Source organism: Schistocerca serialis, chromosome 11 (assembly GCF_023864345.2).
Source record: "Schistocerca serialis cubense isolate TAMUIC-IGC-003099 chromosome 11, iqSchSeri2.2, whole genome shotgun sequence".
Classification (NCBI taxonomy): Eukaryota; Metazoa; Arthropoda; class Insecta; order Orthoptera; family Acrididae; genus Schistocerca; species Schistocerca serialis.
In genome coordinates, this window is record NC_064648.1 from 176,183,233 (window position 1) to 176,205,554 (window position 22,322).

Consider the following 22,322-nt stretch of genomic DNA (forward strand, 5'->3'; position numbering starts at 1 on the left):
ATTCCAATCCCGGGAGCGGAAAGACTTACCTTAGGGGGAAAAAGGACAGGTATACACTCGTGCACACACACACACACATCCATCCGCATACACAGACACAAGCAGACTAACCTTCGTAACCTCTTAGTTCATCCCTATGAAATCCCCAAACCACCTTCCCTACCCTCTGGCTCCTACCCTTGTAACTGCCCCCGGTGTAAAACCTGTCCCGTGCACCCTCCCACCACCACCTACTCCAGTCCTGTAACACGATCAAAGGCAGAGCCACGTGTGAAAGCACCCACGTGATTTACCAACTGACCTGCCTACACTGTGATGCATTCTATGTGGGAATGACCAGCAACAAACTGTCCATTCGCACGAATGGACACAGGCAGACAGTGTTTGTTGGTAATGAGGATCACCCTGTGGCTAAACATGCCTCGGTGCACGGCCAGCACATCTCGGCACAGTGTTACACCGTCCGGGTTATCTGGATACTTCCCACCAACACCAAACTGTCAGAACTCCGGAGATGGGAACTTGCCCTTCAGTATATCCTCTCTTCTCGTTATCCACCACGCCTCAATCTCCGCTAATTTCAATTTGCCGCCGCTCATACCTCACCTGTCTTTCAACAACATCTTTGCCTCTATTTCCGCCTCGACTGAAATCTCTGCCCAAACTCTTTGCCTTTACAAATGTCTGCTTGTGTCTGTGTATGTGCAGATGGATATGTGTGTGTGTGCGAGTGTATACCTGTCCTTTTTTCCCCCAAGGTAAGTCTTTCTGCTCCCGGGATTCGAATGACTCCTTACCCTCTCCCTTAAAACCCACATCATTTCGTCTTTCCCTCTCCTTCCCTCTTTCCTGATGAAGCAACAGTTTGTTGCGAAAGTTTGAATTTTGTGTGTATGTTTGTGTGTCTATCGACCTGCCAGCATTTTGGTTCAAATGGCTCTGAGCACTATGGGACTCAACTGCTGAGGTCATTAGTCCCCTAGAACTTAGAACTAGTTAAACCTAACTAACCTAAGGACATCACAAACATCTATGCCCGAGGCAGGATTCGAACCTGCGACCGTAGCGGTCTTGCGGTTCCAGGCTGCAGCGCCTTTAACCGCACGGCCACTTCGGCCGGCGCCAGCATTTTCGTTCGGTAAGTCACATCATCTTCGTTTTTCGATATATTTTTTCCCACACATATATATATATATGTGGTGACCTACGTGGACAGTTGGAGAGCGCTTCACCTTCCGTGCTTGTCCAACGGTGTTTAAATTCATTAATATGAAGGCAAATGATCTTCAGTGATGGTGCATGTGTTTGTGAGTTTCATCCAGTTCTGTTTTGATCTGTGCAGCAGTCCAACCATCCAAATGAAAATGTTAAATAACAGCACAAAACTTGTCTTTCTCAACTTGCAATCACAGTTGACACTCTGACCAATTTAGATGGCTGTCAACAATCAACTGTGTACTGTACATTATTAAAATGATTTATCCAGTCCTTGGAATAATTAAGCCTACCAACCACGAAGGTGCGACAAAAATGTTCCATTCTTTCATGGAAATTTACAACACTTGTCAAACCACACTCATTGTATGGACTGAAAGTAATGCAGATAAAGGCAAAGGTATTGATGAGTAGCAGAAATGAGATCATCGACAAACTTAGTATGAAAATTAGGGACCAAACAGTATATGGACACTGTAAGGAGGAAACGAGAAGCTGTCTCGCAAAGGCAAAGATGGCGTTCCTCACTAATAGAGGTCTTCTAGTATGAAACATAGCTCTTAATGTGTGTGTGTATGTCTGGGGGACAGTACTGTGTGGAAGTGAATTTTTGACTGTGGGAAAACTGGGGACAGAAGCGAATTGAAGTGATTATGTATGTTGTTGCTGGATTACAATGAAAGTTGCCGTATTTACTCGAATCTAAGCTGCACTTTTTTTTCCAGTTTTTGTAATCCAAAATACTGCCTTCGGCTTACAATCGAGTGCAAAGTAAGCGGAAGTTCTGAAAAATGTCGGTATGTGCCACCACAACTAACTTCTGCCGTCGAATATATGTAGCGCTACACAGGCATGCTTTGCCGGCACAAAGATAAATACTGGCGACAAAACCTCTGTGTCAGTAAATAAATTTAAAAAAAAAAAGGTGGAAGACGAGCTTTTTTTTCTCCACCCCGAGTTTCGACCCCTGCATTGCATTGTAAGTAACCATCGCAGTAACAACAAATAGCAGTCTCTCGACATTGTATCACTAATGAGACAATTCTCCTCTTTTTTTATCGTAAGCGGCGGTAGCGCACACAAAAGTGAGCCATGCCGCGAGCTGCGACAGGTCGTAAACACTCATTATCAGAATGCGACAAACAATGCATGGCGCAGTACAATAATGCATTTTCAGCTTAGAGTGACGTAAACACCTATAACAAAGAGAATGGCACTTATCAGATCAAAGCAAAATAAGCAATCGATTCAAACCAGACGAAGCACGTGAAAAAGGAAGGGTACCCGTATAAATATGGACGGGGCGCCTGACGCATAGCAGTGGCTACCTGGTTAAGCTTAACTGCTAAGCTTACGACTCGAACCAAACTACTGTAGCTGTATCTTCATCCATTTGACCTAAATTGTCTCTCCTGTTACAATGGACTAACTTTGTTTCGATTTGGAGATGCGGTCTAAAACTTCTCTCCCCCCTCGAATTTAGAGTCTCCATTTTTAACGTGCGGCTTAGATTTGAGTGCAGCTTAGATTTGAGTAAATACGGTACCAGTAAGTGAATTGATAAGATTAGAAGTGGGAAGGTACTCTCAGGGAAGAAAGGAGGATGGAAAACATAAACTAACAGAGGGGCAGAGTCGTAGGACGTGTGGTAAGTAGGGACCTGAAAAATTCACATTTGTGACGAATCCGAATATAGATGGAATTCTGCAACAAAACGTGAAAACACAAAATTACCAAATGAGTACTATTTCATAGCGAATTGTATCCAAATGTAATATTTTGTGGGGTATAGTCTGAAATAGTTTTATTTTCTGCACGAATATCCACTGAAGTGCCAAAGAAACAAGTGTCTGGCACAGTTGTTAGATCGGTTACTGTTGCTACAAGAGCAGGTTATCAAGATTTAAGTGAGTTTGAATGTGGCATTATAGCTGGCGTGCAAACGGAGGGACAGAGCGTCTCCGAGGTAGCAATGAAGTGGGGATCTTCCTGTACGACAATGTCACGAGTGTACCGTGAATATCAGGAGTCTGGTAAAACGTCAAATCACCGACATCGCTGTGGCTGGAAAAGACCCTGCAAGAAACTGCACCGATGACGACTGAGGAGAATCGATCAGTGTGACAGAAGTGCAACACTTCCTCAAATTGCTCCAGATTTCAGTGCTGGCTCATCAAAAAGTGTCAGCATGCGAACCATGCAACGAAACATCATCGATATGGGCTTTCGGAGCTGAAGGCCCACTCGTGTACCCTTGATGACTGCATGAGACAAAGCTTCAGATCTCACCTGGGCCCGTCAACACTGACGTTGGACTGTTGATGACTGGAGACCACCTGTTGCTCGGTCGGACGAGTCTCGTTTCAAATTGTATCGAGCGGATAGACGCGTACGGGTATGGAGACAACTTCATGAACCCACGGACCCTGCCTGTCAGCAGGGGACTGCCCAAGCTGGTCTTGGTCTACTGCCTGTCGAATCTCTGGAACAGTTCTGAAGCGAATGCCACGAAGTGGTTCCTCCATCTTCAGAATCAAATCAAAGGACTTAAGTGCGGGAAGTATGGTGGATGGTACAGTACTTCCCAGTCCCATCGACCGAACAGAGTAGCCACAGCTTGCGCCGTATGCGCCCGCACATTGTCGTGCAAAGTGACGGGTCGGTTGCGCAGAAAGTGTCACCGTTTCTTTCACAAAGCTGGTCGTCTTATAATCAGGTCATCTTATACTCGGGTATATATGACATTGTGATTTTTCTGGGGTGTCAAATGTGTATTTGTGGCTCCAGCAAACATCTATCTGGTTTGCAGGCTACATACTTATTGCTAGATGGTTGTAGCAGTATCACTGGAAAAGTTTGTCGCTTTTTAAATCTTTATCACCTCTTGTTCTGTAGGCATTAGCTGATGCCCAAGTTCTCTGTGTTTCGTGCGCTTTTGTGCTGATTTTGTGTTAAAAATGTGCTGTGAAGAAGAGAAAAGACTTGAGCAAATGATTTACAAAGCCCTTGACGAACCTGCAGGTGATGAGAATGAAATACTTTAGGATTCAGATTAAATACTTATCGTATTATTTTTAGAGGTGGTGTTACGAAGGAAATCAGTCAGAGTGCGTGATTCATGTGAATGTAGTGTTGGACTGCGTATCCCTCTTGGTTTCAATTTGTATTGTACTCCGCTATGAATGCTAAATTTTCTTTGTTCTTGTGTTTTGCGTGTTTGTTTAGGTTTAAATTGGCTGTAAAAGAAATCTAGGAGATAGATCACTTGTTTGCTTACTTTGGATATGTATTTGCATACTCGAACTACTTTTCATTTTTTACAATAATTACTGTTAAATTGCAGTCATATCTGTGGTATCAAATTTAACGCTAGCAATGCCAATATATGTATATTTAAATTAGAAAGGCCAGTAGAGTTTGAAATGTTTTGTAATTCTTATGTGGCTTTATGCTTAATTACAGACTTGTCATTTTATCAGTTGATTTGTTTTCACCACGTAACGCCCGCTGTTTACATCCTCCTTCGTTGCTGAGCGATGTATCACTTTTCGTTCTGACGCCGCAACTCTTCCTTTCCTATATCTTTACTACTTTTTATCTATATGAATGATGAACTATTGGTTTTGCCGTTTAACAACTTTTTAATAACTGTGGAAGTATTACAGGCATCGGGTCCCACCTAATGTGTCACCCGCCTATACGTTTTACACGAACCTTTCGAGACTCGATCGATCTGTTTCCAAAGAGAAAGCAGAACATCTCTTCCTTTGACGTCGTCCGAGGACGACCTGGGAAGCTCGACACCCTCGCATCCCAGGCTCTTCCACGGCTCGCAGTAGTTTGCAGCATTCATTTTATTCCTCACCCACTTGCCACTACGACGAACTTTTGTGATGATCGTTGGGCAACGTCTTCCACGTTATCTGCAACATAAATAAACTTTTTTCCCACAGTATTTCTGAAAACACAAAAACAAACTTAAAGAACATAATAATAATAACTGTTCTTACAATTATTCGTGTAAGTCTCGATCAATTTAATGAGGGGTGGGACAGGCCGAAGCCTTGTGACACCACAGTATTTATAAAAGAGAGTTATAACTTCCAAAAAACCCGCGTATTTTGGCCAGTCCAAAGGTAATGGCAGCCACATGCAACACTAGCACCGAGTGTGTTTATGAAACACGGGGAGAACTTTGTGTTAAATCTGCTTCACATTGCTCTCCACAGTTTGGGTGTAGCGCATTGAATGTACCACCAAACAGCCTCCATAAAACTACAGTGAAACCCTGCTTTTACACTTTTCAAGGGGCTTAAAAAAAAGTGCAAAATGCGGGAAAATGTAAAATGTGGGAAATAACATTATAATCTGTAAAAGCTACATATACTATACCCCCCTTGCACTTTATGTATGACATATGTACATAACAGGCACCAAAAGACTTGTCGGGGAGTTGTTTACTATCTACTGAAGGTTTATTATCTAATAAAAACCGCTGATGTAACTGGAACTGATAACTGTTTGGGAAGTAGGAATGTTTGACACAATTTTATATGTCGTATCAATGTCTTTAAAAGCCTGCAGCTGTCATTCATTGTTTAGATAATAATGAAATACTGCACTAGTTATGTATTTTTTCATGCTTAGCATGACGTGTTTCAAGAAATTTTTTTCTTTGTCAAGTGCAAATATGTACATAAGTATTTTGTGTGGTGTTTGAACATGTGCTATTTTGCATCTCTTCACTGTAGTCACTTTTTGAGGTTCTCAGGTACTGTGCCTCGTAAGTTATGTAGAGAACCACAACACATGCAAACTATTGCTCATATTTTTTGTTTGTGTAACATCACAAAAAATACTTACATAAATACTGCACCTGCCAATGAGAATAAATTGTCGAAACATGTTTTGCTCAGTACAAATAAAATATGTAACCAGCGCTGTGTTTAAACTAAAAACATTTGAGCATCGCAAAGTGAATGACAGTGTCAACTAGCACTCCAAGTGACCATACGCCGAAACACGCTAAATATGGTTCAACAAAGGTGTCACGATTATCACAACAATCGTGAAACTGCGTTTGCAGTGTCGAGACAGTTTGGAAGTGGTTGTGACTGGTCACGATATCTTCATTCGAACTAATCTAGTTACTCCCATCGAACGAACCTAGTTACTCCCATCGGCCATCACGCCAAGTAGAGCTTGGCAGCAACGGGAGATACGGCACGAATTGTTCCAACTTTTACACATTTACCGGTTCAGATCCGCTGTGTAGAGTGCCATTGTGTCAAGAAACCTGACCAAGTAATACTTGTAAACACTACTAAATGGCCAACGTCATACTAGTCTCATGTTCTCTCCACAAACATTTTTTCGTAATGCTTAAATTGCGGGAAAATTATAAATAAGGTGACACAAAATCAGGTGCAAATTAACATTGTGGGCATACGAAATTTGACGGGAGTGATAAAAAATGTCATAAATGGAGGGAAAACGTTAACTCCGAGAATGTAAAAGCGGGGTTATACTGTAGTTGCTAGAAGTTGAAGTTCTGTAACAGCTTTTTGATGATACGTACAGACAACTGTGTAAATTTTTTTGTCTGCTTCACTGCTCTGTTGCTTTTTATCTTTCTCAGGTCTGATGCCCTTTCTGCTGTTTCTCAAACACTTTCTTGCAGTGGGTCCAGTGTAATACGGGGCAGAATTTTGTCGCAGCACCACACAACAAGGTGATTCTGTCCTTGTTGTAGCGTGGCGACGACCAGTTCGGACACGCCTATGGAACAGATGGACTACAGTGACGAGGCAGAAGGGCTGAAGACGCACATCTCGACGGCTTTCGGTGGGCTGCTGGACCGAGCCCTCAGCAGTCACCTCGAGAGGGGACTCAGCCCAGGGTAGGTGAGGCAGTGGTTCACTCCTTATTTTGCGTACTTCTCTGGTGTCTACGCAATCGGCACTCAAGTTTGAGCCCGGTACATTTGCGTTTACAGTAGATGTTGAAATATGCTCACTATTTTTGTGTACTTGAATTTAGCATATTTTATGACAGTACTCACTTTTCCGTGAAATGTTTATAAGATGATATTGGACTTTTTGGGGTTGGCTTCAGTCGTCTAGTGAAAGTATGATTCCACAATGCTGTTTCGTTGGCTGCAGAAATGACGTGGTTCGATGCGTTTGCCTCTTTTTTGCTGCTTCAAATACCATTTCTTCGAATGTGGTTCCTTCTTGATGTTTATATAAAAAAAAGTAGTAACATAATTCACTTTTCCTGTTCACTTGCAAATTATTATAACAGCGACCTGTACATTGCTCCACCGTTACACACACCAAGAGTTCACTGCCAACTGGCTACGGTCAAAGACGACTCCAGCGTCAAAGACATTTCTCACAACACACAAACTTCCACTTGTAACCAGTCTCTTTGATATTCTTTGTCACATCTACTAATATTAATCAATATGCTGTCACTCTCAAGTATATAAGCAAATTAGCATAAAATAAGGCAAATTACAATTCAAAAAAATATAAGAAAACATTTACAACCTCCCTCATTAGATTTGGTACAGACAAATCCAGTGGAAAATAACACATCTCCCAGATCCATTAGAATGTGCAGCGTATATTTTCCCACTGTTTACGACATTTTTCATCCCCCCTCCCTCAAATTTCCTATGTCCACAACATTAGTTTGCACCCGATTTTGCGTTAACATATGTATAACATACCTGCAATTTACGCTTTATAGGACAATGTTCGTGGATAAAAAACAGATGTAATTGACACAAAATTACACTGCCATGGTGCCAGCCTTCAGGTACTGTTTACAGACATTACACAATTAAGTTTCTCAATACTGAGCGATCTGCTCGACAGATCCGATTTGGTAAAAGTCGAGACAGTTTGTGCTTTATATCCTACCCCTGCCTTCTCAGTGTTGTGACCGATGGGGACAACAAGGTTCCTTCAAATTAAGGTATCGTGACCAGTTCACAACAGTTTTAAAACTGTCTCTACTGCACTTGCACAGATTCGTGAGCGTCAGGATACCTGGAACACATTTCATGTGTTTTGTTGTAGTAGCAGTAGTAGTAGTAGTAGTAGTAGTAGTAGTAGTAATAGTAATAGTATTTATTGATCCCTTTGTCTACAAAGCAGCTTATGCATAAGGCATCGGACAAGTCAAGTTACAAATATACAGCTCGGAGTCATTTCTAGGCATACTTATTTAAGGTTACAATAATACACTACTCATAAGTATTTATATGACACACTTCATAAATTTAAATGTTCTTCAATGGAGTGAAAGAAGTGATGCTGTAAATATGACTTTAGTGATTTTCCAAAGGTATTGACCTCAATAATAGCTTTTATGATTGCATGAGGATGTAGATGTAGATATCGCGATGTAGACGTAGCACTGGTTAGCATATCACTGTGGTTGACACCTTTCCTCACTTTGAGTTGCTCAAATGTTTCTGGTTTAAACAATGAAACACTGCACCACAGATTTCCCCCCCCCCTCCCCCCCCCCCCCCCCCATGCTCGGCCAGACTCGTTCGAGACTTTATTCATGTTGTGAAGTGCAATTATTTATGTAATAATTTTTTGTGATGTTTCACAATCAAACAATTTGAGTGATGTGTAGCACATGTGTAGTTTTCTGCATAATTTGGAGGCATAGTACCTTAAAACTTCAAACAGGTGACTACAGTGGAAGAGACGCAGAAAAACACGTGTCCAAATGTCCCACAAAATACTTGTACAAACAATTGTGCTTGACAACGAGAGTAATTTCTCAAACCGTGTTGTGCTAAGCATGAAAAATGGTTAACTGATGTGTTATTTAAATAATGTCTGACACAGTTGCAGGCTTTCCAAAAACATTCATTATGATGGATAAAACCACCTTTCCAATCAGTTACCAGTCCCAGTTACCTAGTATGCAATTCAGATACTCTTTATTGGAAATAAACAAGTTCCTGACGAGTATTTTGATGCCTCGTATAACACACAAACTACGAAAATGAAACGGGGATCCCACATGTATCCTTCATTGCTTAAAAAGTTTCCCTTATTTTACATTTTTCCACATTTTGCGATGGTACCTAACGGTTTCTGCTTAGTAGTTGCTTTTCCCAAACAGCACACCCCTTATGAGCAAACCATTTGCCCCAGGGAAGTGTGATAGGACTGCTATTGTGCTCTGTATACATAAATGATTTGGCGGACAGGGAAGACAGCAATCTGTGATTGTTTGCTGATGATTCCGTGGTGTACGGTAAGGTGGTGAAGTTGAGTGACTGTAGGAATACACAAGTTTTCAAGAAGGGGTGTCGAACAGATGTGCAGAACTATAGACCTACATCTCTAACGTCGATCAGTTGTAGAACTTTGGAACACGTATTATGTTCGAGTATAATGACTTTTTTGGAGACTAGAAATCTAGTCTGTAGGAATCAGCACGGGTTTCGAAAAAGACGATCGTGTGAAACCCAGCTCGCGCTATTCCTCCACGAGACTCGGAGGGCCATAGACGGGGGTTCACAGGTAGATGCCGTGTTTCTCGACTTCCACAAGGCGTTCGATATAGTTCCCCACAGTTGTTTGATGAACAAAGTAAGAGCATATGGACTATCAAACCAATTGTGTGATTGGATTGAAGAGTTCCTAGAAAACAGAACGCAGCATGTCATTCCCAATGAAGAGAAGTCTTCCGAAGTAAGAGTGATTTCAGGTGTGCCGCAGGGGAGTGTCGTAGGACTGTTGCTATTCACAATATACATAAATGACCTTGTGGATGGCATCGGAAGTTCACTGAGGCTTTTTGCGGATGATGCTGTGGTATATCGAGAGGTTGTAACAATGGAAAATTGTACTGAAATGCAGGAGGATCTGCAGCGAATTGACGCATGGTGCAGGGTGTGGGAATTGAATCTCAATGTAGACAAGTGTAATGTGCTGCGAATACATAGAAAGAAAGATCCCTTATCATTTAGCTACAATATAACAGGTCAGTGACTGGAAGGAGTTAATTCCATAATTTATCTGGGAGCAGTCACTGGGAGTGATTTGAAATGGAATGACCACATAAAATTAATCATCGGTAAAGCAGATGCCAGACTGAGATTCAATAGAACAAGCCTAAGGAAATGCAATCCGAAAACAAAGGAAGTAGGTTACAGTACGCTTGTTCGTCCACTGCTCGAATACTGCTCACCGGTGTGGGATCCGTACCAGATAGCGTTGATAGAGAAGATCCAACGGAGAGCAGCGTGCTTCTTTACGGGATCATTTAGTAATCACGAAAGCATTATGGAGATGGTAGATACACTTCCACTGGAAGACTCTGCAAAAGAGATGCTCAGTAGCTCGGTACGAGCTTTTGTTGTAGGTTCAAGAACATACCTTCATCGAGGAGTCAAGCAGTATATTGCTCCATTCTACGTATATCTCACAAAGAGACCATGAGGATAAAATCAGAGAGGTTAGAGTTCAAACAGAGGCATACCGACAATCTTTCTTTCCACGAACAATACGAGACTGGAATAGAATGGAGAACCGAAAGAGGTACTCAGGGTACCCTCCGCCACACACCGTCAGGTGGCTTGCGGAGTATGAATGTAGATGTAGATGACTTATACAGAATTTCCAGTAGGTGTGATGAATGGCAGCTAGCCCTAAATGTGGAAAAATGTAAGTTAATGCAAATGGGTAGGAAGAACAAACCTGCGATGTTCTGATACAGTGTTACTGGTGTCCAGCTTGACAGGGTCGAGTCTTCTCAATATCTGGGCATAACATTGCAAAGTGGTATGAGGTGGAACGAGCATGTGAAAACTGTGATAGGGGAGGTGAGTGGTTGACTTCGGTTTATTAAGAGAATTTTAGCAAAAAGTGGTTCACCTGCAAAGGAGCCAACAGACAGGACATTGGTGCGACCTGTTCCTGAATACTGATCGAGTGTTTGGTATCTGTATGAGGTCGGATTGAAGGAAGACGTCAAAGCAACTCAGAGGAGGGGTGCTAGATTTGTTACTGGTAGGTTCAAACGAAACATAAGTGCTACAAAGATGCTTTGGGAACTCAAATGGGGAATCCCTGGAGGGAAGGTGACATTCTCTTCGGGGAAACACTATTGAGAAAATTTAGAGAAGCGACATTTGAAGCCGACCTCTGAACAATTCTACTGCTGCCTACATACATTGCACGTAAGGTCCACGAAGATGAGATACGAGAAATTAGGGCTCATATGGAGGCGTACAGACAGTCTTTTTTCCCCCCGTCTATTTGCGAATGGAACAGGAGAGGAAATGAAAGGGTGCCCTCCGGCATGCACCTTACAGTGGCTTGTGGAGTATCTGTGTGGATGTAGTTGTAGATGTGGACTTTGCCTAATATTGCTTGTACCTTAGGTACTGGGGCTATGCATGGCTCTGTTTAAAAAGAATATCTCAATAATCTTGTAGGGTTGAGCTGCGCACGTCTGTTTTCACGCCCCACAGGAAATTTTCTGCAAATAATAACCTGTAGCTGTGATCCTGCAGTGAAATAGTCTGTGCATTGTGAGTTAATGAAATGCACAGAAATACAAAGCAAAAGTTATACAGATGATTTAATAACAAGGGTTCTATTCGAACATCTGTAACTGATGTAAACAGCAGTGAATCGTGTTGAATAATGTTTATTCGAGAGAGGACATAGCAAATAAACGGGCAGTGATCCTATGCTATTCAATTAAAATACAGGCAGAAAATACCGTTATGACATGCAGTAAAGTCACGTTGAGAATGTTAGCAAAATCCCCAAACCAAATTGTAATTAAAGATATGCAAAAACTAAGTCCATTTCATAATCAAGTGCAGGAAATACGAGGGGGGACCCAAAAGAAACCGGACTCCGAGGGTGCTGCCACTCGTAGACGTAGTGCAGGGTTCTCACGCTAGATGTCTACATCTACATCCACATTCTACATTGATACTCCGCAAGCCACCCAACAGTGTGTGGCGGAGGGCACTTTACGTGCCACTGTCATTACCTCCATTTCCTGTTCCAGTCGCGTATGGTTCGCGGGAAGAACGACTGTCTGAAAGCCTCCGTGCGCGCTCTAATCTCTCTAATTTTACATTCGTGATCTCCTCGGGAGGTATAAGTAGGGGGAAGCAATATATTCGATACCTCATCCAGAAACGCACCCTCTCTAAACCTGGCGAGCAAGCTACACCGCGATGCAGAGCGCCTCTCTTGCAGAGTCTGCCACTTGAGTTTATTAAACATCTCCGTAATGCTGTCACGCTTACCAAATAACCCTGTGACGAAACGCGCCGCTCTTCTTTGGATCTTCTCTATCTCCTCCGTCAACCCGATCTGGTACGGATCCCACACTGATGAGCAATACTCAAGTATAGGTCGAACGAGTGTTTTGTAAGCCACCTCCATTGTTGATGGACTACATTTTCTAAGCACTCTCCCAATGAATCTCAACCTGGTACCCGCCTTACCAACAATTAATTTTATATGATCATTCCACTTCAAATCGTTCCGCACGCATACTCCCACATATTTTACAGAAGTAACTGCTACCAGTGTTTGTTCCGCTATCATATAATCGTACAATAAAGGATCCTTCTTTCTACGTATTCGCAATACATTACATTTGTCTACGTTAAGAGTCAGTTGCCACTCCCTGCACCAAGTGCCTATCCGCTGCAGATCTTCCTGCATTTCGCTGCAATTTTCTAATGCTGCAACTTCTCTGTATACTACAGCATCATCCGCGAAAAGCCGCATGGAACTTCCGACACTATCTACTAGGTCATTTATATATATATGGTGTTAGTAGAGACCTTTATGAAACAGCTGTGCAGACGGCGTCAGTGTAGAGCTCAACGTGCAAGTGTGGTATTGTGTTTCTCTCTGACTGTTGGCAGGTTACTTTTGCGAAGTCGTTATGGCAACTTTAAAAGAACAAAGAGTGTGTGTGAAATTTTGTCTCCCGCTTAAAAGAAACTGCAACGGAGACGCACCAAATGCTTCATGAAGCTTTCCAGGAGGACGCTATGTGTCGTACACAGGTTTTCGAGCGGTTTGGGCGCTTTAAATGTGGTGAGATGTGTGTTGAAGACCGAGCTCGTTCTGGTCGCCCTTCGACATCGCAAAATGAGGAGAACACTGAAAAGGTCCGCCAGAAGATCGACGAGGATTGTCACCAAACGATCGACCAAATTTCAGCAGAGACAGGAATCAATCAGTTGGAGCTCGTGCCAGCGGATTCTGAGTGAGGATTTACACACGAGACGTGTTGCTACTAAATTTGTTCCGCGCCTCTTCACACAGGAGCAAAAAACCATCCGCATGAATGTATGTCAGGACTTGAAAACATAAGACTGCACGTGATCCAAACTTCTTGAACAAAGTCATTACAGGGGATGAGAGTTGGTGTTACGGATATGACCCAGAAACCGAGCAAGCGTCAAGCCAGTGGAGGAGTCCCAACTCTCCCAGACCAAAAAAAGCGAGGCGAGTGAGGTCCAATGTGAAGACAACGATCATGGTCTCTTTTGATGTTCGTGGAATTGTGCATCGGGAATTCGTACCCCCTGGCCAGACTGTTAACCAGCGCTTTTAAGGCGTCTGCGAGAGGATGTGAGGAGGAAACGCCCGGAACTTTGGCGACCAGGTGACTGGTTTCTGCACCACGACAACGCTCCAGCACACACGGCCTTACGAGTGACCCACTATTCGGCATCTCAGAGGTGGTCTGTCGTTCCCCACGCTCCGTATTCGCCGGACCTAGCCCCGTGCGACTTTTTCCTGTTTCCACAAATGAAAAAAAACGCTAAATGGGGAGCGTTATGACGATGTGGAGGCGGTAAAAAGGCGGTAAAAACAGCTTCGCAAAGGGCACTGGACAATATCAAACCTGAAGAGTTCCAAACATGCTTCCAACAGTGGGAAAAGAGACTTGACAAGTGCATCGCATCTAATGGAGAGTATTTTGAAGGTGACTGAAGTAATTTTGTAAACAGGTTCATCAATAAATTTTTTATGACAACAATCCGGTTTCTTTTGGGTCCCTCCTCGTATTCCCCAGCTTAAAATAGTTCAGAGTTCCACATAATGATTCACAAATTAACACTTGTGAAATGAAGAACAGTAACTCCTACTGTGTCTATTCTCCGTTCTGTAAATCAAGTAGCAGAAGTTAGAACCCTACTGTGAAGCACTTTCAGGCATCTCAAAATATAAGGTCCCTTCAAAGGTTATGGTACTGTAGCGGCTGTTCGCCCCCTCAAAATGCTTGAACTGTGCATGTTACTCTGGGCAGCTGTGCCTTCTTCCAGAGCTTGCCACAAAGTGTCAACAATTACCGCTTTGAGCTCTTCACTGCAAAAGTCCCAATCTCCACTTGACTCCTGTACTGTTCTGCTACGCTTTGCTTTTCCATTGACTGAAGGCCATCCCCATGAAAAGTATATCGCCCTTAAGCTCTTGTAATGACACATTCCTATGCAGAGACATACAATATCTTAAAAGCTGCGCCAAAGATAAATTGAGAGGCATGTATATTATAATCTTTGTAAAGTTCACATTGGATTCTCTTTTGTTTGATACTACAAGGAGCTAAGGGACACTTTCGATTGTTGCCTTGTGGAGGATGGACGTGATTTTTGGACTGTGCGGGAAGGCAGCCATATGGTTGGTAATTATGGTTTGTGCGACGAGCACAGCAAGTCTTATTGTGTTGTGAATAAAAAAATAGTGAAAAGTATCGAAGTGTTACGAAAATTATTTATAGCGACGTAGCATAGTATTCCTTGGTTTCCACCGTCTTCGTGAAGTGAACCGATGCCGACTCATGATGGTACACACGGTCAGCAAAGAGAAGAACATCGATGGCGACTAATGAATTAATATTGTGGCAGAAGGACTAATTCTACGTCTAAGGTGAGAACTCTGATTAAATCAACAATGACGTGGAATTTAAAATGTAAAATGTTTTTTATTTATTTCGCCACACTCTGTAGGTGTGATTTGATTTGATTTGGGCTGACTGCTTTCTAGACTAAACTAATGTATTACAACAATATTTAAATAAAGAAATGTCATGAACATTTGGTTACCATCAGATCATTTACAATAAATACAAGGGTAAGTCAATTATTATCCACAAAGTAGTTACATCATTTTTCGATATAGTCTCCTTGCATTTCAACGCACTCGGTCTGTCGTTGCACAAGCTCCCTGATGCCCTCATAAAAGAAGGTTCTCGGTTGAGCTGCGAGCCAGGAATGCGCCGCTTCTTTCGCTGCTTCGTCCGAGGCGAATCGACGGCCCCTTAATGCCTGTTTGAGTGGACCAAACAAGTGACAGTCAGAAGGGAGCAAGATCGGGACTATACGGAGGATGATCCAGCACTTCAAATTTGAGTTTCTGGAGTGTTTTAGCAGTGTGGGCAGCAGTATGCGGACGGGCATTGTCGTGCAACAACACAACACCTTCTGACAGCAATCCTGGGCGTTTGCCTCGAATTGCAGGCTTCAGCCTGGCAGTAAGCATCTCACTGCAACGTACACTGTTTACTGTTGTGCCCCTTTCCCCGTAATGTTCCAGAACTGGACCTCGTGCGTCCCGAAAAACTGTAAGCATCAGTTTTCCTGCGGACAGTAGGGTCTTGTACTTTTTCTTGCACTGCAAATTTGGGTGTTTTCATCCCATACTCTGCTGTTTACTCTTTGGCTCGTAATGGTGGATTCATGTTTCATGACCAGTAATGACCCTGTCTAAGAAGTTGACCCCTTCATTACCATAGCAGTGCAAATGTTTTTTGCAGAGGTCCAAGCGTGTTTGTTTATGCAACTGTCTCAGTTGTTTTGGGACCCATATTGCACAAACTTTATGAAACCCAAGTCTGTTGTAGATGATTTCATAGGCAGGACCGTGACTAATTTGTCGACGATGTGCTACTTGGTGAATAGTTCATCATCTGTCTAAGAGAATCATTTCACGTGAACGCTCAATGGTTTCTTCATTTGTGGTGGTAAACGTTCGTCCGGCTCCTTCATCGTGCGTAACACTCGTGCGAGCATTTCGGAATTTTTCAGTCCATTTGTAGACACTCCGTTGTGGCAAAACACTGTCCCCTTACTGTACTGAAAGTCTTCGATGAGTTTCGGCCCCTGATATGCCTTCCGACTGGTAAAGGTGGATCACTGAACGTTGCTCTTCTTTGGTGCAAATATACAGCAGAGCAGCCACGATTAACTGTACAACAGTGATAACGAAATTAATCTAGCTGGTTAAAAATTTCAAAGTTATAACAACAAATAAATGAAGCATGCGTCATCAACATGAAACGACAGTACTACCAAAATAAACAAAAATGAAACTGAATTGCGGGTAATAATTGACTTACCCTCGTATGAGTAATAGTTGGTTCACAAATAAATAAGCCAGCATTTGTGTGCTCGTGATAAATGACAACAGAATGTCACCCTTTGCACCCAGGGGCAGACGCTGTTCACATTCAGTACCTTAGCCCGGTAAGGACAGCACCTTCCGTCTAACTACCGCCCCATCTCTCTCACCAGCTGTGTTTGCAAGGTGATGGAACGTATGATTCGTGCCCAGCTGGTACGGTGGCTCAACTTCTAACAACCCTACCACAGTAAAGGTCAAAAGTTAATTATGATTGTAGTGTTGCTCACGCTGCTAAATATTGAATTTTCGGCCAACAACAAAGTTATATTATGTGGCAGGTGTCATTAGAGCACAGTTAATAAAGTCATTTCTTGAAATAATGGATAGACTAGGCGCTCATCTTTTCGTGTTTCCCACGCTGGTCTCGTTGTGAACTCGTGGCTCAGTCGTCGAAAATCTAGGTAGTGATGATTCCGAGCTCGGATGCAGAGAGGGCTAGGTGTTACTCTGCGATATTCAAAAGTTTTATAGATGTGTTTCATAAACCATCTTGAAGATTAAACTTTTGCAAGTTAGGACAATGGTGATGTAAAAAAGCAATCAGCACTCTGAATTTAAGTTGCACTCCTTTTTTATTACTTTTGTTGCAATATCACGTAACTCGTTCCAAAACATCACTTCACAATATAAAACATACTTGAAAATATCTTCCTCACTGTTAAAGTTCACATTTCATAAACTGACTACGATTTGCGTCTTTTTAACATGACGACCAAACCTCGACTGCCCAATAACAGCTTACGTGCCCAAAAATCAGAGTTACAAGTATGTCAATGATCATAGTGACCAAAGAAAGAATACACATAAGAATAATATCATTGCAATATATACATATCGATGTATCGAAGTACCTCTACATTAATGAAATCAAATCTGAATGTTGTCACAGAAATATGTTAACTGCTTTACAGAAACACAGTAGAATATTGCTGGTATCGAGAGGTCGAGGTGAGGTGCCGTAACGGTTACGTAATTCAAGTACCATTACACAGTGCACAGTGGGGATTTCTAACGTGCTGTGCTGCAGTCGACAATCTCGTCACTCTGTCCACATTTGCCGTGAATGGTTTTCAGTGGAGACCCCGGACTGTGGCCGTGTTTTTTTATTTGGAGAAAGGCTGCGACACCTGCTGGAGGACTGCTATCCTCCGTACTCTCTACACGTGGGGCTTCTGTGGCCGCCTGCCCCGTTTCCTTGAGGAATTTTTAAAGGATCGGGTCGGGTTTTCGAGGTACACGAGGGTTCTGCTTCGTCAGGCTCCTTTATCGAGGAAAACGGTGTACATCAGGCTTCTGTCCTCGCTGTTGTCCTCTTTGCTGCCACCATTAACTTTATAGTGGCCTGTATCTAGCTGGCCATCTCCAGCTCCCTTTTCGTTGACGATTTTGCCACCTGTTGCAGTTCTCCACAGACCTGTCTCATCCAGCGGCGTTTTCAGCGATGTCTCGATCGTCTTCACTCGTGGAGCATCGACACTGGCTTTCGTTTTTCCACTGACAAAACCGTCTGTACGAATTTCTGGTTCCGCAATTTGTTTCTACCACCATCTTTACAATTTGGGCCTATTGCTCTTCAGTTCGTTGATACCACAACATCCTCGGGCTCGTGCCCAATAAGAATCTCTCTCGGCCTTACATGGCAGCCCGCTATATGCAGTCATTTGATGTCCTGCATGTCCTCGATGGACCTTCTTGCAGATCGAAGTCTTCCGAAGTAAGAGTGATTTCAGGTGTGCTTCAGGGGAGTGTCGTAGGACTGTTACTATTCACAGTATACATAAATGACCTTGTGGATGACATCGGAAGTTCACTGAGGCTTTTTTCGGATGATGCTGCAGTATATTGAGAGGTTGTAACAGTGGAAAATTGTACTGAAATGCAGGAGGATCTGCAACGAATTGACGCATGGTGCACGGAATAGCAATTGAATCTCAATGTAGACAAGTGTAATGTGCTGCGAATACGTAGAAAGAAATATCCTTTATCATTTAGCTACAATATAGCAGGTCAGCAACTCGAAACAGTTAATTCCATAACTTATGTGGGAGTAGCCATTAGGAGTGATTTGAACTGGAATGAGCATATAAAATTAATCGTCGGTAAAGCAGATGCCAGACTGAGATTCATTGGAAGAATCCTAAGGAAATACAGTCCGAAAACAAAGGAAGTAGGTTACAGTACGCTTGTTCGCCCACTGCTCGAATACTGCTCACCGGTGTGGGATACATTACAGATAGGGTCGATAGAAGAGATAGACAAGATCTGGCGGAGAGCAGCGCGCTTCGTTACAGGATCATTTAGTAATCACGAAAGCGTTACGGAGATGGTAGATAAACTCCAGTGGAAGACTCTGCAGGAGAGACGCTCAGTAGCTCGGTACAGGCATTTGTCGAAGTTTCGAGAACATACCTTCACCGAGGAGTCGAGCTGTATATTGCTCCCTCCTACGTATATCTCGCGAAGACACCGTGAGGATAAAATCAGAGAGATTAGAGCCCACACGGAGGCATACCGACGATCTTTCTTTCCGGGAACAATATGAGATTGGAATAGAAGAGAGAACCGATAGAGGTACTCGAGGTACCCTCCGCCACACACTGTCAGGTGGCTTGCGGAGTATGGATGTGGATCTAGAACCACCCTCCACCATTTACACCGATCCCTTGTCCTTTTGAAACTGCATCTGCATCTGCACGTCCGTTCCTCTTACGCCGTCTCGGTACTATCCACCACCGTGGTATCCGTTTGGCCACAGGTGCCTTTCACACCAGCCCGGTCGAGAGTCTGTATGCAGAAGCTGCCGATCTACCGCTGTCCTACCTCCGTGACTCTCTCCTCAGCAGCTATGCGTGCCGTTTGTCTGCCGTGCGTGGCCACCCATTCTATGCCTCCTTCTTTGATGACTCCTTTGATCACCAGTATGGGACGCGTCCCTCTTCTCCGTTACCTCCTGGAGTTTGGTTTCGGCTCTTGCTCCGGCGCATTAACTTAACGCTATGTAACACTACACGCGTATGCCCTATATAGTCGGATCTACTTTGCGCCACGTGAGTGTGGGGGAATCAAAACTAGTAGTGACCCGTGACGTCATATCAACTTGAGATTTTTTTTAAATACATAATTCATTACTAAATTTTGTTGATTATTTGCAGAGTAAATAATTTAATTATGTACAACATTTAATAGATAATGAGTTTTAATGAGATTGACATAAATATGTTTTGAGATACCAAGTCACCTTGTTGCATTAAGCATGATATGTTTTCTCTTTGTAAGGAAAAAATTTCCGTATTACTAGAGTGCGCGACCGAGTAGTCGTTGAGTGTGGATCTTCTGTCACATTCATGAATAGGCATAAAAATTGTTAATTCACAACCTGGAGTTGGCCTGAAAATTCTTCTAGGGAACCACGGCCCAACTTTGGCGCAAACAAATCGCGCGTGATTTCTCAAATATCGGCACGGAGTTCGAGATACGCAGCTGGATATCGGGCATTATCATCGCACATGAGATTCAGTGACATTAACTGCAATTTATGGACATTAGCTTGATAATAACTATCAAAGACTTACACGAGTTGCATTGTAATCGTCTCAATGCTTAAAACGAGCGAGACGCGATTTACTGTCGGGATACGACAAATATTAATCATTGCATAGTCAGCCTGTTGATATGTTGCTTGGCAACTCATAGACGGGCAGTGATAGGATTACTGAAATGATCTTTCAAGTATTAACGACCACTACACACACATCAGAAAGTAATAACTCTAACTGTGAGTGACTTCTGGATTCGATGAGATTTTTTTTTTTAAATTTTTTTTTTTTTTTTTTTTTTTTTTTTTTTTAATTTCAACTAATTGGTATTAATAAACTTCTTTCCAGATTGAAACTTCATCAATGGTGTCGCACTCATTCAGTTTAGTAGAACAATATATAGTACTAGCTATGCTACTATTTTAAAAGAAAAGAGAGCACATACCTGTTTTTTTTTTCTTTTGAGAAATGTTCGTACTTCAGTCGTCAGTCTTGTCAAACCAGAGGCACGAGTGACGCTCCCTCACAGCACTACGATGTCGTGAGCCACCACACACGTGTGCCCTTCTCACTACATTTCTGCATCGAAAACCGTGAGATACAGCCGCGGTACGAAGAAGGAAGAAAGAAGAGGAAAGATCAGCGAAAGAAACGGAGCAAAGAGAGAAGGGGAGGTCACAGCTTTCTGTAACTTTCCCAGTGGGTGTGAATCCTTCTGCACCTTAGCTTCGTGCGGCGGCCCGTGTTCGCCTCGGCCTTCGTTTGCTTTCTAAGGACACTACTCCAGCCTCACTCTATTGCCTTCAGTTTCACGACCTTCGCACGGAACTTTGTGATAGTACCTTTGTGATGGCTCTCAGACTGGCTCTGATGTCGGGTGTGCCTTTGTCACTGGTGCCGACATTTTTGGGTATTGGCTTCTGGTACACTGAGACATTCTCAAAGGCGATTGACAGTTGACGTTATCAGAAATTGCAGAAGAGGGTGGAATAAGTTACAGGGGCTGTCAAGTGATCATCACAAATTTCCTACGGTTCCATAAAGTGTGTTCCAGTTGGATTCCTTGTCTTTTGACTGGAAATTAAGAGGTCAGACTTTTGGAGGTCTGTCAGGGGCTTACAACAAGGTTTGCGAAAGAAAGTGGTTCAAACTTTGAGTCGAGTAGTTTCCTGCAATGAAACATAGATCCACCACTAGAGTCGCGAATGCAACAAAGCCAATAGAGAGAGGAGAGGAGAGAGGACCCCAATGAATGGAGAGTTTTGACTGTCAGCTGGCAAGCTTTTTTTGACTGTTCTTCTTCTTTTTTCTGACTGCCGAAGCATTTCTCTCACTCATTTTTCGTGCGAGCAAGGCACAATTGGTGATGTGTACTACTGCGAGCTGTCGAAGGAGATGGGGGGATGTGTATTGCTGCTAAAGACCGAGTCCGGCTGATTTGCCACATAATGCAACTCCAGTGGTCTCCGAACTACAGGAAATGCACCGATCTCAGCTCAGTCGCTCTCCTTACAGCCTGGATCTGCAGTTAGCACTTGTCTGCACCGCTTAAAGAAGCTCTAGGAGGGCATCGATTTGAAGATGACCCGGCTATGGAGGATTTTCATCACAATTGGCTCCTGACACAAACAGCTCCATTCTGTGTAGCTGCGATAGGAGGCGTTCCTTCTCATTGTGAAAAAATAATTTGTAACTCACTATTGATTTTTTAAAATAAATTCCTATTTGTTTGATTCATCCTGATCTTCCTAGACACCAGCAAAACAGTTTAGCAAAAGTTTCTTAGGCCTGATCAGTTCTGTACATCATAAAAAAAGGGTTTAACTTTTACAAGCTTTTGACAGCAGCGGTTTTTCCTTCTGCCAGAACGAGGAGAGAGTGGCTCCAAAAGCTTGTAAAAGTTAAATCCTTTTGTGTGTGTGTGTGTGTGTGTGTGTGTGTGTGTGTGTGTGTTTTCCCCTGCTAGCTGCTTGGTGAGCAGATTTTTTTATCTGTCCGTTTATATTACATTATCAATAATCGATCTTTTTCATTGTTAGAATATTTGCAAAGCAATAAAAGTAGTTTTGATGGCAACTGTAATCAC

At 42.9% G+C, this 22,322-nt stretch overlaps 1 protein-coding gene across 1 annotated transcript in view; it reads left to right on the forward strand.

Annotated features, from left to right (window-relative positions):
• LOC126426615 (uncharacterized) overlaps positions 1 to 22,322 on the forward strand; it is a 79,706-nt gene that overhangs the window by 28,164 nt on the left and 29,220 nt on the right. The window contains exon 5 of the mRNA XM_050088505.1: positions 6,968 to 7,114. Within this exon, the coding sequence (XP_049944462.1) occupies positions 6,968 to 7,114 (147 nt within the window). The remainder of the gene's footprint in view (positions 1 to 6,967; positions 7,115 to 22,322) is intronic.